This window comes from Schistocerca americana, chromosome 1, assembly GCF_021461395.2.
Source record: "Schistocerca americana isolate TAMUIC-IGC-003095 chromosome 1, iqSchAmer2.1, whole genome shotgun sequence".
Lineage (NCBI taxonomy): Eukaryota > Metazoa > Arthropoda > Insecta > Orthoptera > Acrididae > Schistocerca > Schistocerca americana.
In genome coordinates, this window is record NC_060119.1 from 436224951 (window position 1) to 436243207 (window position 18257).

Below are 18257 nucleotides of genomic sequence, written 5' to 3' on the forward strand. Positions count from 1 at the left end.
ATAAACGAAGACATGAACCGTATCACTACAGTGCAACCACCATCCCTGTTCAGTTGTTCACACGTACCTCTAATGCAAAAGGGGTTCAGACCGGCCGCCGTCGTGCGGACGACACATCTGACCACTGCGACGCTCACTGATTTCTGTACAGGTTCTGATGATACTGTCCTGCAGGTCAGCTGATGTTGGTGTGCACTGTAGACTTGAGGGTCGCCCTAATGAAAAGTAGTAGTGATTCTGATGACCAAGGTGGCCATTCCACCGATCCTGTCTACGAATTCAACACCCAGGAAGAACTTTACCCAGGAGCCGGCGGAAGTTTCGTTCGAAGTGTGGACGTGTGACATCGTCCTGGAAGACGAACTTTCATCTCCGTTGGAGAGGCATACGGTCCAAATAGGGTAGTAATGTTTACTCAAAATGACGTCTGTAGCGTTCAGCAATGGGCTTGCCATGAAAAACATTTGGACTCCGTGAGGACATCCCCATGTGTGCCACACGTTTAATTTAGGGACAGTCTATGTGTGTGCCTCGACAGCGAGGTGGGGGACTGTGGTTTGCCCTAGAAAGGGGTCTATGTCTAATCACTCTTCCGTGCTATGGGACAGGACTTTTGAATCATCTTACGTGTATTATTTAACGGACGTACGATAGTTATCACTTGCTGGAGACGTGAAAATATATATGAAAGAGTCATTGGAAAGGCAGCGGGAAGTTGTTATAAGATTTCCACTTATATTTGCAGTAACGCTCAGACGTATTTCGCGTTGCTCAGTGTGAAATGTGCCAACAATTCGATGCGGCGGTCCGTCAAGTCAGCTTGTTTATTTAACACCACTCAAAAAAGAGGACAGTAAGTGTCACAGAGAAAAGGGAGAGGTTAAGCACAATATTTTAGCTGCGTTATAAATGTAGCTCGCATTCAGTGGTTTAGTGTCAGGTCGACAATGTGACATGGAGACGTCTTAAGCAAAAACTGGTCAGGTGCGAGTACGTCTGAGAGTTACGAACAAACTCAATTATGTGTATAAAAAGTTCATCCATCCTGGAAGGGAGAATCTCTTCCATTTTTTGCCTGTTAGACATTGATACTGGCAAGATATCACTCCTGGGAATTCCAAGACTTTGACGATGTTCTTATTTTAAATTTGAAATCGTGTGACAAATGAGAGAAGAAATATTTTTCCGTGTGATGTAGTTACAAATTAATAATTTCGCAGTTTTTGATTTACTTGTACTGTTAAACCTAGCTTCTTCCAAAATTCATTATATAGGCCAACGGGAAGTGTACGATAGGTCTTGTTGCGTGATTTTGCCCATATCAAAATATGTGACAGCAACGGCCGTGTATTTTGATTGCATTGACGTAGTTTACATTTATTACACCGCCAAGGGAATATAGAGACAAGTATGTGATATAAATTTCAACTACCCATTCCTGAGATAGAGAGGTCGTAACAGACGGACAATCGGTCCGATATCAAATGACAAAAAAAAAAAAAAAAAAAATCCGCGAGATACAATATAAAAATTTACAGTTTCCGGATTTTTTCCTTTGGTTGTACGGTCAACTTTTACTTTCTTGCCAGATTTCGTGATTTTAGGCCAACGAGAAGTAACCTAAGGTTTTGATGAGTGAGTTTGAGAGTCTTAAAGTAAGTGAAGTAAACAGCCGTACCTTTTGATTGCATTGCCTTAGAAGCATCAATTTTTTACACCACAAAGGGACCTTATGTCTTAGTGAATTTAATCTTGATACGTCTACAAATTCCTGACAAAAGAATTTCCAACCTCCCCCCCCCGCCCTCTTCCCAATCCCCGGTGTATGCGTTCGTCTGTATTATCGCCCATGTGCCAAGACCAGTGAATCACCAATGTAGACTTTGCACTTTGGGATATGACTTTTGAATAACCCTATATGGCACGGAGCCAACATAAAACGCCAGTTATACTTTGCGAAAACTGGTTGCTATCTAAATAACAACAAAAATACTACAATTACCGACATGGATATGGGCTACGCTCCGGTGACTGCCGCTGAAAGCCCGTCGAAGCGTTGATAATCGCAGGTTTTTATGTTCTGACCGTGCTATACAACTGCAAAGATTATAAGAAATTCCGTAGGACTTCGTATTTATTTTACTTTGGAAGACAGGAAGGAAAATTACTCTGTGACTAAGCCTGTTGCAGTAAAATTGCTAATACAACCCTCGTGGCACAATATTTGTTCCTGTATTTTACAACTGCGTATCTCAGTCTTGCGTATGATATAGACGATAGAGGTGCTAAGATACAGTGGTAAAATGGCGCGTTTGATAGCCCGTCAAAAACTGAACACTGATCAAGCATGAAAACAGGAAGAAGGTGTACTGATCTGTGAAAAAAGAAGCAAAATATAAACAGTTAACGGTCCAAGCTCAAGATGTGCAAAATCGAGCAAAGTGCAGGAATGCCCGTGTCCTAGTTGTGTGGTCACTGTGTTGGACTGCAAAGCGGGAGACCCGTGTTCAAATCTCCGTCGCGTCCCATTATCTTTTTCTTTTTTCCTCCTTCACAAACTTATGAACTTCCCATCCAGTAATTGACATATGCCTGTTCTACTTCTATAGTTTTGGCAATTCACATAGTTTATCCAGGTTATAGAATATCAGTCATTTGGTAAGAATATATTACGGTCGCAAGTAAATGTGATGAATAGTGAGAGCAGGCGAGATGCCGCGTAGACCTCTTGCAGATATAACAACAACAAATAAATGGGTGTGGACTATGTTACAACAGCCGCGCGGAGTTGCCGTTCGGTCTAGGCGCTTTGTCACGGTTTGCGCGGCTTCCCCCGTCGGAGGTTCGAGTCCTCCCTCAGGTGTGTGTGTGTGTGTGTGTGTGTGTGTGTGTGTGTGTGTGTGTGTTGTCTTTAGCGTAAGTTAGTTTAAGTTGGATTGAGTAGTGTGTAAGCCTAGGGACCGATGACCTTAGCAGTTTGGTCCCATAGGAATTTACCACAAATTTCCAAAATTTGTTACAACAAAGGAATTAAAGAGTCAAAACTTCCAAAACGGAAAGCAAGAGTCATAAATGTGGTACTTGTGTAGAACATATATATGGCACGATTGAGATTTTAACACAGATCTCTCCCTTCACAGTCCAACAACGTGACCACATAATCAGAACGTCGTGGCTATTGGAATTGGCTAGATGTTATACATCTTGAGCGTGAACCGTTCACTGTTTCAATTTTGCTTCTTCACAGTTCTGTTCACCTTCTTCTTGTTTTCATTCTTGATCTGTATTAAGTTTTTGACGGGCTATCCACTAGGCCATCTTAGCAATAAAGCTGAGAGGGGGGGGGGGGGGGTGCGATGGGGAGTTTCCCTTATGATGAGAAAAAGGGTTTTTGACAGTACGACTAACAGAGACAGACAGACAGACGGACAACAACGAAGTGATCCTACAAGAGTTCTCTTTCCACCGATTGTGGTACGGTATCGTGGAAAGGGATTAGAGGGGACCAACTCTCCTTTCGCCGTGGCTTCAGTTTTTAAAGGGAGGGCAAAACGTTATGGGCGATCTGGAGTCTCCTTAGGTCTTAGTAACGTCACTATTGAGCTGTTACTATAGATTCGATGCATCCAATCAGCACTTTGTACACATCTCGTGACGTTTAAATATTCTTTATTTGCGAGGTGTTATTTTGCCCATCTCTCGGCTAAGCAGAGCACTGTTTCACCCAATTCGCCCATCGTGAAATAATCTTGTACCCTGTGTAGCGCCTTTGCCGCTTTCGGGCGATGCTACACTTAGGAACACGCATGTCCGTGGAGCCACTTTGGCAGATTGGCAGCAAAGGCGAGGTGGAACCGCAGCGTGGGTGCCGAATACACGAGCGTTCTCAAGGGGGCTGTTCGACCCCTCCCCATGCAAGATTTATACGATACAACCGCCGGTGTTATAAAGTCACGTCTTTACTGCCCCGCGTGCCACCCCAGCCGTGAAAACTTCGAGGTCGCAGTGTCTGCCTTTAGCGCCTCACGTGAGATCACGAAAAGTGAACGTTGATTTCGAAGATCTTGCGGTTCAAGGATCGCTTTTACTGTACGTTTAGATGATTAAGTGCGACTGACGGCCCGACCGTAAATGCAGTGAAAGTAGTGCTTAGTTAGAAAGAAAATTTGTGACTAAATGGCAGTGGCTCAGAAGTAGCCGAAGTAACCGAAAATGGTGTGCTGTCGTAGGATGCATTGTCGCCGAAAATGCAAACACTGCTACGCATTTGTGAGATTACTCGTGAGTTTAAGGGGGGAAAAAAGAAAACAAAAAACCTTTCGCCGTTCCCTTAGAAGAGCACTTCCCGTCTCTCTAATGATCGACGAAGTACTGTTTGACATGCAATAACTCCTCCAAGTTCCCTTAAACAGTTCAGAATGACCGAAATCCGTGGCGTTTAGTGACTCCTCACTTCGTAGCGTATCTCACACCTTCTAAGTCCGATGTGTATGAGCTCCGCCGCTTATGTAGTTGATGCTTTAACAAAAGAACCGAGATATTTTTATTGCGAAGAACTGATATATGTATATGTAGCGGACATATTGGAGGTTAAACATTTCGAATCTGCAAGGCTGTGTAAATGTGTCGGTGCCTCCTTACCACATGTGCCAAAAAGGAACAGATGTATCTTTAGCGTATTAACAGAAGTTCTTGAATTATGTCTAGTCTCATCCCTGTACCTTCGAACCGTCAAAGTGCGACTTGATGTTCCTTACATCCACCAATGCTTGCATCTGACAGCACAGTGAGTCCGCTACCGCGATATTGATACAGTTTACCGACTAATGTGAGGTCTTTCGCATTTGACGCTCTCTGCATACGTTGATAAATCTATGGAGCCCTTGTATAGGAGTGACGGCAGTTATCGAACAACTTAGACGCGTGCTGATAGGATCGAAACATATTATTACAGTTTGTGAAGTAGTAGACTGACAGCTTAAACGGAAATACTTTTAAAAAAAGGCAACGTTGTTCTCGCACAACCTTGTCAGGTAATTTAAGAGAAAGATATCGCAGGAAGGCAGTGCAAGAATAATGCAGCCTGCAATGTGTGTGTCACACACTGCAATCATGGGAACAGGATAAGAAAGAGTCACGTACTAAGGCGCGCGCGCACACACTGATCAGCCAGAATATTATGATCTCCAGCCTATTAAGGATATAAACCCGTCCAGCCGATGGCAGCGTCACCTAGCGAGGAATGACTGCTAGTCAAACACATGCATGGTGCATGTAGTATCAATGAGCGTGCTGTCCGTGCAGAGAATGGGAAATGCGCGCGATGTATCTGAGTTTAACCGAGGGCATATTGTGAGGGTCCAGAGGCTTGGCGTCCAATTACTACAGTAATACTAATTAGTAAGTGATCTCTCTGTGTCGCCTTAATGTTTGTAGTCATCCAGAGAGAACAAGTGTTGGGAACAGCATTCCTTCCATTAGCGTACTTTACCAGATACCCGAAGTTGTTACACGCAAGTTAGAGGTGAGCAGTAGAGCACCTTATACATGTGAACATGGGATATCTGGTTCTCGATTGTCAGAAATTTGTCACGCAGGAAAAATCAGAATACTTTAGAATTTAAATTTGTCCTGTTTGTTATTTTGGACACTGTTATTATCAGTGTAAACCGGTGTTTAAATTGATAAACTTGTGATCGCCATCTTATATTGCGAAGCGACTCTGGGGGTGAATAAGAGGAAATATATTTGTAGCAGGACTTCAGTGCGGTTGATACAACACATCCTGGGGTATTAAGAAATACTCAGTTTGGTAATGGAGGGAAGGATGTAGATAAGCACTGTGACGACGACGACGACGACGAGTGTTGATTATATTAGCCACCACAGTAACATAAATCGGTTTACAAAAGGGTCAAATGAAGTATTGGTTTATTCAAAGCTCATCAGAAACAGAGCTCCAAGAATGTTTATGTAGTAATTGGTAATATTACTGGAAAAATAATAAAGACACTAAAAGTTATTTGGTAATAACAGAAGAGGAGAATGTGTCGTAGGCACTTTAAGCCTTGTAATTAATGAAATACACACCTCTTGTGGAAAACAGAGAAGCACAATTAAGTTTAGCTGCAAAGAAAAGCACAACAGACGTACACAACCAGCGACTGTTTTCCAAGGGGCTTCTGCGTTGGAGGTGGTATGGATGTACGAAACTGACATTTTGGCTGTTGCTCATAAAAAACATGTCGGGTTATAAGCCTGAAACGTCGCGCATCGTCCGTCTGCGTTATGCAATGTTGTTCCCGAGCGTCATGAGTGGGAACGGCATGCGAGACCTTGGTGCAGTTGCTCTAAACGGCTGGAGTGACTAATGCAGGCCACCGCGAAGATGGGGATAAGGGAGGGGGCGCGCCTACTGATGCGTTCTTTACGGAACCCACTCGGCCATCTCTGTCGCCCTGGTAGGCAACCTGCCAAAGTTGTTACACATCAAGGCTACAGTCTTGATTACTGGAAATCGCAGTAGCGGGGAGATATCAGTTGCGAAACCTAAGTTTTACACTTCATCACTGATATTTATGGTTACACTACCTTCATGCCCTTTAGTGAAAAGCTGTGTACTACAGCAAGTTATCAAAGAGCAGCCTGTGACACTATCGTTTCCTGTTGACCATTACATGAAGTGTGGATAAGACTGGTATTACATATACATCGCAAGTGCCTTCCCGTGCTTTTGATGAATTACGGAGGTACACCCTTTTCCATGTGGGAATAATACCCAAGTAGACTGACTGTGAGCTCGGCTCCAGTTCACCGCCGGCAATGGAGGGTGAAGCTTTGACAATGCTAGCCACTCGTGCTGGCGAAACGTCAGCAAAATCATTAGATGAACGTCGTCCGAAGAAAAAAAATGGTTCAAATGGCTCTGAGCACTATGGGACTCAACATCTTAGGTCATAAGTCCCCTAGAACTAAGAACTACTTAAACCTAACTAACCTAAGGACATCACACACACCCATGCCCGAGGCAGGATTCGAACCTGCGACCGTAGCAGTCCCGCGGTTCCGGACTGCAGCGCCAGAACCGCACGGCCACCGCGGCCGGCCGGCCGAAGAACCCGAGACAGAAGCCAGTAGGCAGTTTGTCAACAAGTGGCCACGAAAGCCTCAACAATTTTGTATTACGCCTCTACGGGGAGGAGATTTGCAGATTGTACCGACGCCTTGACCAACGACGGAAGAAGAAAGCGCGACTGATGTCCTCTCTCGCCTTTCTGTCACGGTGCCGAGATGTGCTACGCCGAAGTTCTTGAGATGTAAGCGCCTATTCACCACCGCCCAAGCACATCGTATCTACGACAGAATGGAACGAGCTTTTCTTCGTGAGCGAATACATACAACACGGGGAGACTTGGCAAGAACGGATCAGGAACTACTGGACATTTTCCACCAACTAAGTAGCAGAATGCAGCGAGACGACTGGGACAAGATCGACAGCATCACTCACAGGAGCATGCAGAACGAACTCGAGCGCTGCACCGAGCGTCAGAAGAAAAAGTTTGAAAGATGCCGGAAGCAGACCGACAAGGCGATTCCCGACATGTCACACACAGTGATCAACCTCACTGAACGACAACTGACCGAAGAAGAAGTGTCTGTTCTGCAAAAAGGAGGGAATTTGGCTATCATCCCGAGAACTATACCTATGGAGGACATCATTGCCAACACCGAAGCAGCCATTCGGACCCTTCTCTGTGAAAGGGCAGAGGAAATACGCACTGAAACAGCCAGGATACTGCGCCGAGCAAAACCACCAGCTTGCAACCTGAAGAGAGAAGAGGTAAAAGCCATTAAGAATCTCAACGCCGAAAAGAGTATATTGGTACTGCCTGCCGATTTCGAAGTTAACCTACAGGTTATTTGTATATACCGTCAACTTCAGCGGTCCTGTAATATTTAAACCTGGGTACTACCAAAGCCTTTTCCTCACCAGACGCTTTCCGTTATTTCAGATGCGTTGGTAATTTCCTTATGACAGCCTTTCAAAGTAAATGTTATCACGCTGTACTAGGAGCATCTCTAAACCGTTTATACTGGTAGTATGATCATAGAACAGGAAACTGTAAAATATATACACGTAAACTGATCCACCCTATCTTAGCTTTGTATATTTGAAGAAATACGCTTAAGTTTAGTCAGGGTCACAGCAGAACACTACAGGTCGAAAATACGCAATCTGACCAAAAGTATCCGGATATTAATTAGTGGACAGTACTGTGGGGTGTGTCCACACTCAGCCTTTATGACGGCTTGAACTTTGCTGGAGACATTTTCATTCAGGTGTCTGAATGTCTGTGGAGAAATGGCAGCTCATTCTTCCTCAGAAGCCGAAACCAAAGAAGACTGATGTTGGACGCTGGGGTCTTGAGCGGAGGTGCCAGAGGTATTCCATTGGGTTCAGACCGGGACTCAGGCAGTTCAGTCCGTTTCAGAAGTGTTATCGTCCACAAACCGTGGCCTTGCAGATGCTGCCTTATGGCAGAGTGCGTTGTCATGCTGATACAAAAGTCATCGCCTCCGGACTGTTTCTCTACAACACACTGTGCTGTAAAATGTGGTCTTACCCTTCAGCATAGAGCTTTTTTCAAGTGCAATAAGGGGACCAAACCGTTATCGCGAAGAAACCCCCTCATACCGCAACACTACCGCCATTGTGCTTCAGTGCTAGCGCTACTCATAATGGCGCGTAACGTTCTCCAGGCTTTCGCCAAACTCAAATTCCTTCATCGGATTGCCACAGGGTATATCGTGATTCATCATTCCAAATCACTAGCTTCCAGTCATCCACTGCCCAGTGGCATCGCTTTTTATACCACCACAAGCGTCACTTAATACTGAAGTCTGTGGCTTTTGAGGAGCTGCTCGCCAATTGACATTCTTTTCAACTTCCTAAGCACAGTCACTGTGCTAGCTGGGCTGCTGATAGCACTTTGAAATCCACGTGTGATTCCTTCCGCCAGTTTCATGCGATGTGTTAAAACAGCCTTCCGCTATACTTGACGGTCCCTGCCCGTCAGCACGTGACGTCTGCCTGGTCTTGGCTTCAGTCTCATATGCAGCAGTCGACCTGTTCAGCTTTAGAAGGGATGAAATGTCCCTGATGGATTTGTTACTCAGGTGATATCCAATGAATAGCCCACGTTCGAAGTGACTGAGCTCTCCCGACCGATCCATTCAGCTGTTTCTCCTTCTCTGCTGACAACGCAATGCTTTTATAGTTGTGAGTCCGCCTTTCGTGACATCTAGTGATCAGTCGCTCATTTCATAGGGGTGTCTGGATATTTTTGGTAAGATATCTGGGATTCGCTGCTCCTCACTATATGCCATAATTTATATGCAAAATGTCAAATTAGAAAGAGAGTAGTTTCAGAGGTATGGGGGACGCTCTTTATTTGTCCGCAATTCGCTATGTGGGCTACGAGGGTGGTTTGAAAAGTTCTGCCGGCCGTCGTGGCCGAGCGGTTCTAGGCGCTTCAGTCCGGAACTGCGCTGCTGCCACGGTCGCACGTTCGAATCCTGCCTCGGGCATGGATGTGTGTGATGTCGTTAGGTTTTAGTAGTTCTAAGTCTAGGGGGACTGATGACCTCAGATGTTAAGTCCCATAGTGCTTAGAGCCATTTTGAAAAGTTCTCGAAATCACCACGAGAGGTCAGCGCTAGGGCAACGAGTTGTTCACGTGATATTCATTGGACTGTTGCCTGTGAACACGTACCGCATCAATGCTCTTGGAAGAGAGCTGTGGCGGTGACGTGGCTCTCTTGTTGTTCCCGCATAGTGATTTGCGAAAATCGAAAAAATCGAGATTCGAGCAGTGGTTAAGTACTTGGTAAAGAAAGGTATGAAAGCAAAGGACATTCATGCCGATTTCCAGAATGCACTGGGGGACTCTGCTCCTTCATATTCAACTGTTGCCGAGTGGAGAAATGAATTTAAATTTGTTCGGGAGAGCGTATATGATGATCCGCGTGGTCGGCCAAGATTTTTCACTACTCCAGAAATCATTGCAGAAGTGCACAAAATGGACATAAAGGATCGCCGATTGAAAGTGCGTGAAATTGCTGACGCTTGACAGATATAATCTGAATGGGTATATCACATTTTAATTGAAGAATTAGAAATGAATAAATTACCTGCAAGATGGGTACCGTCGCCATGACAAAATTACACGAACTAAGGTATGAATTGTTTTCACACCCGCCTTATTCGCCTGATATGGCTCCGTCAGACTTCCATCTCTTCCCAAAACTGAAAATTTCTCTTGGTGTACGAAGATTCATTTCAAACGACCATCTGATAGCCGGAGTTGACAACTTATTTGCAGACTTGGAGGAAACTTATTTTCGAGATGGAATCAAGGCACTGGAACATCGTTGGACCAAGTGCCTTGATCTACAAGAAGACTACATTGAAAAATAAAAAAAAGTTTCAATAATGTAAGTACTTTTTTCTGTTCCGTTCCGAGAACTTTTCAAACCACCCTAGTAGTTCTCAGGTAGGAGGAAACAGCCCAGAGAACATTTTCAAGGCCAAGATTAACAATTCAAACGATAAGAATCTGGAGTTCATATTTCACTCCGCACTGGAGTCAGCGCTGTGTTAAACTTCCTGCCAGAATAAAACAGCGCACCCTCCGCTGTAAAGTGAAAGACGAATTCTGGAACCAACTCCTCGGTTATGTCTAAGCCATTTCTCCGTACTACTCTTTCTTCGAGAAGTGCTATTCCAGCAAGATGTACAGCAGAGATTCTCGTGCGATAGCAGCGAGAAGCTGCCTGGTTGAGCGTGAGGCTGCGAGACCAAGTCATTCCTGGATATGTTATTTCCCGCCAAAGACAAGCCAAAGCCGCGCTGCTTCCACCACAGTCACAATACAGAAACTAGTTCTCTTCAGACGTAAAATAACTATATAAATTTAACATGTTATGGCGCCCCAAGACACTTTTAAATGCTGAATATAATTGCCCTTAATTGCATATTCAACTCAAATGGAAATATTGAAGGGGCGGCGGAAGGAACTGCTAACCCACTAGAGTATTTTGTGTTATTACATACATCAACTCAAAAGACAACTTACTAGACAAATGCTTCCTAGCATTACACGTGGAACTGATTGTTACTTGCAAGTGGTTCATTGGGAAATACATCAGGTATTTGGTTTGATCGACAGTAGTGAGAGTTTGTGCCAACTAGCTCCGCAGATGACGAAGAGATTGAAGAAATGTATGAGGAGGTAAAAGAAATTATTTAGATAGTTAACTGAGAGGAAAATTTGTGTTGGGAGACTGGAATTCGATAGTAGGAAAAGGAAGGGAAGGATAAATAGCAGGTGAATATGGACTGGGGGAAAGGAATGAAAGAGGAAGCCGCCTGATAGAATTTTGCACAGAGCATAACTTAATCATGGCTAACACTTCGTTCAAGAACCACGAAAGAAGGTTGTGTACATGAAAGAGACCTGGAGACACTGGAACGTTTCAGATCATTTAAATAATGGTAACAATTTTTCGGGAATCAGATTTTAAATTGTAAGACATTTCCTGGGACAGGTGGACTCTGGCCACAATGTATTGGTTATAGACTGAAGGTTAAAGCTCAAGAAACTGCAAAGAGACAGCAATTTAAATTGAAAGAACCAGAGGTTGTTGAGAAAGTTTCAGAGGGAGCATTAGGCAACGGATGGCTAGAACAATCGAAGGCACACAGTAGAAGTCAAAGGCGTAGCGGTAGGAGATGAAATAGTGAAGGAAGCAGAGATCAAGTAGGTAAAATGACCAGGCCTTGTAGGAATCCTTGGATAACACAAGAGATATTAAATTTAGTTGATGAAAGGAGAAAATTTAAAAATGCAGGAAATGAAGCGCTTGAAGGGAATACAAAGTCTAAAAAATGAGATGGATAGGAATTGCAAAATGGCCAAGCAGTAATGGCTAGGAAGGCAAATGTAAGGATTGCCAAGCATATTTCACAAGGGCAATACAGATACCGCCTACACGAATATTAAAGAGATATTTGGAGAAAACAGAAGCAGCTATATGAATAGCAAGAGCTCAGATGGTAAAGCAATCCTAAACAAAGAAGGGAAAGCTTAAAGGGTGAAGGAGTATGTAGAGGGTTTATACAAGAGGGATGAACTTGAAAGCAGAATTTTGGAAAGGGAAGAGTACGTAGACGAGTTGGGAGTTACGATACTGCGAGATGATTTGACAGAGCACTGAAAGCCAACCTTAGGGGGACCAGCCTTGACAAAACTCTGTCATGTTGTGAGCAAGACGTATAAGACAGGCGAAATACCCTCAGACTTCAAGAAGAACGTAATAATTCCAGCTACACAGAAATCAGGGGCTGACAGGTGTGAATATTACCGAACTATCAATTTAAGAAGTCATAGTTGAAAAATACTAACACCAATACTACCGAAGAAAAGAAAAAATTGGTAGAAGCCGACCTCGGGCAAGATCAGATCGGATTTCAGAAAAATGTAGGGAAACACGAAGCGATACTGATCCTACGACATACTTTAGAGGAGTGTTAAGGGAAGGTAAACCTACTTTGATAGCATTTGTAAACTTGGAGGAAGCTTTTGACAATACAGGGAGCGAAAGGCGTATACAACTTGTACGGAAACGAGACGGCAGTTACAAGCGTCTACGGGCATGAAAGGGAAGGGAGTGAGACAGCGTTGTAGCCAGTCCCCAATCTTATTCATTCTGTACATTGAGCTAATAGTAAAGGAAGCCAAAGAAAAATTTGGAATAGGATTGAAGTTCAGGAAGAAGAAATAAAAAGTTTGAGGTTTGCAGATTGTAATTTTGTCAGACAGCAAAGGACATGGAAGAGCAGTTAAATGGAATGGACAGTGTCTTGGACGGAGGATATAAGATAAACATTAACAAAACCATGACAAGGATAATGGAATGTAGTCGAATTAAATCAGGTGATGCTGAGGAAATTAGATTAGGAAATGAGACGCTTCAAGTAGTAGATAAGTTTTGTTATTTGGGCAGCAGAATAACTGATGATAGCCAAAGTAGATAGGATAGAGAAATCGAGAGTGGCAGTAGCAAGAAATGTATTTCTAAGGAAGAGAAATTTAACATCGAATATAGATTTGTGTTAGAAAGTCTTTTTCTGAATGTAGGTATTTGTTTGGAGTGTAGCCACGTATGGAAGTGAAACGTGGACGATTAACAGTTTAGAAAAGAAGAGACTAGGACCTGAATGAAATTTTCACTCTGCAGAGGAGTGTGCAATGACATGAAACTTCCTGGCAGATTAAAACTGTGCCGGACCGAGACTCGAACTCGGGACCTCTGCCTTTCGCGGGCAAGGGATAGAATACTGCCCCGAGAAAGGCAAAGGTCCCGAGTTCGAGTCTCGGTCCGGCAGACAGTTTTAATCTGCCAGGAAGTTTCAGAGACTAGGACCTTTGAAATGTCGCGCTACTGAAGAATTTGAAGATTAAATGGGCAGATTAGGTAACTAAAGAAGAGGCACTAACTAGAAATGATGAGAAAAGAAATTTGTGCCACAACCCGACCAGAAGAAGGGATCGGTTGATATGACACTTTCTGAGACATCAGGGGACTATTATTAGAGGGAAGTGAAGGGGGTGGGGGTGGGTAAAAATCGTAGAGGGAGACCAAGTAATGAATGCAGTAAACAGATTCAGAATTACGTTGTATGCAGCAGTTACTTGGAGAGGAAGAGGCTTGCAGAGGATAGAGTAGCATGAAGAGCTGCATCAAACAGGTTACTATGAATAAAGGCAGCTGCCAGAAAATGCACATTTATATCACCGAACGTATTTAGTTTTATTCATGTAAAATAAGGTCAGTGGTGGCACTTTACGTCCCTTTTTCTTTTGTAGTAGGAAGTGTCAGCTGCTTGCACATTATTAAGGTATCTCTTCGTTTAATACTGACGTTTTTTTCACGTGCTCTCAGCGTTAGTTTGCAGCAGTACACGTTTCTTGATGCTAAATGTGAAACAATGTAGCGTATGTTGTGCTAAATTATGACGTATTTAACATCAAAAAATGTGTAGTGGTGCAAATTAACGTACGAGTTTGTATAAAAAAAAAAAATTGAAACGATAGAATGACGTAAGACTCTACAAGTAAATAAGTAAATGGAGTGGTTGAAATTGACAAATAAATAAAACATGAAAAACTAATTAACAAATCATTAAAATAACACAACTCGGGAACATACCAATCGTGTATGGAAGAACCGGAGACCTTTGACATTCTCCCTAATTGCGCTTCCGCATGTGTTTTGTGAGTAGAATACTGATTTTCCCCCATAACATTCTCGTGAGTAATATATGACTGGGTAGTGCAAAACGCGTGTACCGTTTTGATGATTGCCGGTGCTCATTTGTTCTTATTCGTATACTCTTTTGATCGTAGTTTCCACAGTTGCAGAAACGCATTATACAGTGAGAAAACTCTTCCTCGCGAAACATGCATGGCGTAACATCAGCATAAGCAGCGACGTCTTGTCAAATCGACCGTCAGTCGAACTTCTCACCAACAGGTCGCACACAATTTATGTTTTAAAAACACGTCAGACAATTTATGCTTGTCAAGCACGTGAAACACACTCATGTTTGACAAACATGTCAAGCAAAATTTATGTTTGAAGGACAAACTAGTGAAGTTTGACAGATTGTTTCATCGTTTGCAAGAGCCTTTATGGACTGACCAGTTGCTGTGTAGGTTCTAGCGGTGAAGTACGCATATTGCTATAACGCGAGTCCAGCTGATCAGTTGTAGGAACTCGTACGGTGCGTTGGCCATGGACCGCGACGGAGGTGAACCTGTTTTTCCCCGAGGCACCAGCTGGCCGCTGCTCGGTTCGCCCTCACTGACAGTTGTCCTCTCCCCGGGCAGAGACGGCAGCCGCGCCCGCGCCTGTGATGTGACGCGGCCATGGACACACTGGTGTTCAAGAACGGCGGCGTGTTCGCGCCGGCGGAGCCCACCATCAGCTGCAAGACGTGCAAGGAGCGCCGCCGCCAGCGCCAGCGGAGGGCCTCCGCCGGCCAGGACGTAGAGCAGGAGCAGCGCGGCCGAGACGCCGGACCAGGGTCAGCCAGCCGCCGTAAAGCAGAGCGCGCGCTCCGTGCTTGACGCTCCCGCAGAGGTCTAGCGTGGCCGGAAAGTCCCGGGAGCGCCAGATCAAAACAGTATAGTCTGTGTTGGAATACCGACTTAAAAAAAAAGGGTTGGTGCATAAGTTGGGAGCGTTTTCCGTAAGTTCAATAAAGACAACGGACACACGAAACAGAGACTTTAGTCATCAATAATACATTCTTCTCCACTATTTACAAAAAATCTGCCAACGCTGGGGTAATTTTAAATTCAGGGACAGTAGAAATGGCATGGTTTTGAGGAGGCGAAGAACTCGTCGAGACATCTTTGGAGCGCATTTTCATCGGGAAAGGAAGTTCCTTGAAAGTTCCAGACTGAGATTTTCACTCTGCAGCGGAGTGTGCGCTGATATGAAACTTCCTGGAAGATTAAAACTGTGTGCCGGACGGAGACTCGGACTCGGGACCTTTGCCTTTCGCGGACAAGTGCTCGCAGGAGAGCTTCTGTAAAGTTTGGAAGGTAGAAGACGAGATACTGGCAGAAGTAAAGCTGTGAGGTCGGGGCGTGAGTCGTGCTTGGGTAGCTCAGATGGTAGAGCACGTGCCCGTGAAAGGCAAAGGTCCCCAGTACTAGTCTCGGTCCGGCACACAGTTTTAATCTGCCAGGAAGCTTCCTTGAAAGTTGTTCGACAGAGAGCGGAAATGGTGAAAACCTGAAGGCGCAGCGGAATGACTTCCCAAACAACCTCCTGTGTAGTGTTTTTTTGTCAGTCTGGCAGTAAGCTGGCGGGCGTTTTCGTGGCGTAAGATCTCTTCACTCAGTCTTCCAGGGCGTTATTCCGGGATTGCATGTGCAGTCGATACCAGATTCCAGCAGTGATGGTTAAACCTCGGGGACGCAATTTGTCGTACACCACGTCGTCGCTGTTCCACCACATGCATAACATCATCTTTTGTGGGTGCGCGCAGCTCTGTGTGTGCAGGGAGTAGTTGCTTCGTTTGGGCTTAACCATTCCTTTAATTTCCTTACGTTAGCATAAAGACGCCGTTGCTCGTCACCAGTAATGTTACAGGATAGGAGTTCAAAAAATGGCTCTGAGCACTATGGGACTTAACATCTGAGGTCATTAGTCCCCTAGAACTTAGAACTACTTAAACCTAACTAACCTAAGCACGCCACACACATCAATGCCCGAGGCAGGATTCGAACCTGCGACCATAGCGGTCGTGCGGTTCCAGACTGTAGCGCCTAGAACCGCTCGGCCTCCGCGGCCGGCGATAGGAGTTGTTCGAAAGCCAATTCATAACGAGCAAGCAGAGATTACATATGGCAAATCGCTGATTTTTTTGGGTTTTTGGCTTAGAACAGCGGTACTCATACACCCGATTTTTGAACCTTTCCCACTGCACGCAAATATCGCACGATGGTGAAACGATCCCAATCCATAACATTTGCCAGTTTTCGAGTACACGGACGCGGATCATTATCGATTAACGCGTTTAAACGATCTTCATCAAACACCGAAGGTCTCCCGAACGTTGAGGGGTCACTAATGTCAAAAAGACCCTCCTTAAAACGAGAAAACCATTTCCTTGCCGTGCTCTGTCCAACGGAATTATCCCCACATACGACGGAAATGTTTTTAGGTGCATCCGCTGCTGTCTCCCCCGCCCCATCCCCCTGTCGAACTCAAAGGAAGAATATATCGGAAAGCTCCGATTTCTCCACTTTGCACTTCCTGCACTTGACACTTCATTTTCTAGCGTTCAGAGCTCCGCCCACCATCCGAAAATGACAATATGTAAATTCTAACAGCAACAGTAACTACAAATAAAAATGACGATCGATAAAAAAACCCACAGCGACCGGAATACGAACATGCAAAATTAACACTACGAACTTAATCACTTACATAACACAACACAGTCATCAAACGAAAGTGTCTTTATGGGGCTGAAAACTCATTTTAAACAGAAGTAGGGGTATTAAATAAATCCCAAGGAGAGAATGGAGAGTAATCAGAAAAATTATAGATTTACATTACACTGAATAAGGAACGTACATACTAACAGGAAATGAAGAAACTGAAAAGTACACCGGTATTTATTAGTGTATGAAAAAAATCAGGCTAAAATTCTATGGGCATACGAAAAGAATAGAACCAAACAGGTTAACATGACAGGCTGTGGAATTCTATGAAACACGTAGGAAACAAAAATTGAAACAATTAAATACATCGGTGCGGTAAGAAAAGACATGATGGAAATAGGAATAATACTGCTCTATATACCAGGCAGAAAAAAAAAATTGGGCATAAAATTCACCACTGGACGATTGGACATTTCAGAAAAAGCCAAGAAGACCAAAAGTACTTAAATCTGACGAGCGGAAAAGAGCCCATTCTGCCAGAATGAAGGTAATATGGGCACAAAGAAAAGCTAAAGCAGAGCCCTGAAAATAACACTTGTTGTACATTGCATTGTCCAGTACGGCCCAGTTATGATTAGTAATAATAGTGGTGATGGTGATTATGCATCCAGCGGATCTGTAAGTGCACCATGGTGGCTTGCTGGGCCTCTCACACGCTCAATATTCATTATACAGCAATGAGTTTTGTGTAGTAATATTCACCTCCTGAGATCGACACTGACGGTTTTCGCAGCATAGTCAAGACTGTAGAACATTAAAAATATTGAATATCGCGCAGTATATAGTACAGTGTAAGGGTGGTATTGTACAATACACGTCCGTTACTGAGAGGCTGAGAGAAATTAAATTCACTCCGACAGAATTTCCACAAAGGACAGAATAAGTAAATGACAATCACAAAGTGTGCAGGTGTGCTGGAAGATGTATATAAAAACATAATATGTGTCACTCTGAAGTTATGAAATTCTTGATTGATCAGGAAACAGATACACTTTTGTTACACAAAAGCTCAAGAACCTGAAAGTAAGCGGAAATGTTTGTCTTGTAGCTGTTCTCGGAATTAACAAATAACATCAGGTCACCTATCGAGGGAGCGTACATGTTTCTTTTCCTTGCAAGAGTTGTCACAATACGCACATCAGATCATGTAAGCTTCCAATCGGCATAACCGTTTTA

General features: G+C 44.0%; 1 protein-coding gene across 2 annotated transcripts in view; it reads left to right on the forward strand.

Moving 5' to 3' along the window:
• Window positions 1-18257, forward strand: part of LOC124602690 (serine/threonine-protein kinase 3) — a 362931-nt gene that overhangs the window by 276937 nt on the left and 67737 nt on the right. Inside the window, exon 2 of one of the 2 annotated variants that reach the window (XM_047136339.1) lies at window positions 14952-15148. The exons of the other annotated variant lie outside the window; for it this stretch is intronic. Coding sequence (XP_046992295.1) covers window positions 14991-15148 — 158 coding nt within the window. The 5' untranslated portion in view covers window positions 14952-14990. The remainder of the gene's footprint in view (window positions 1-14951; window positions 15149-18257) is intronic. 2 annotated transcript variants of the gene reach the window in all.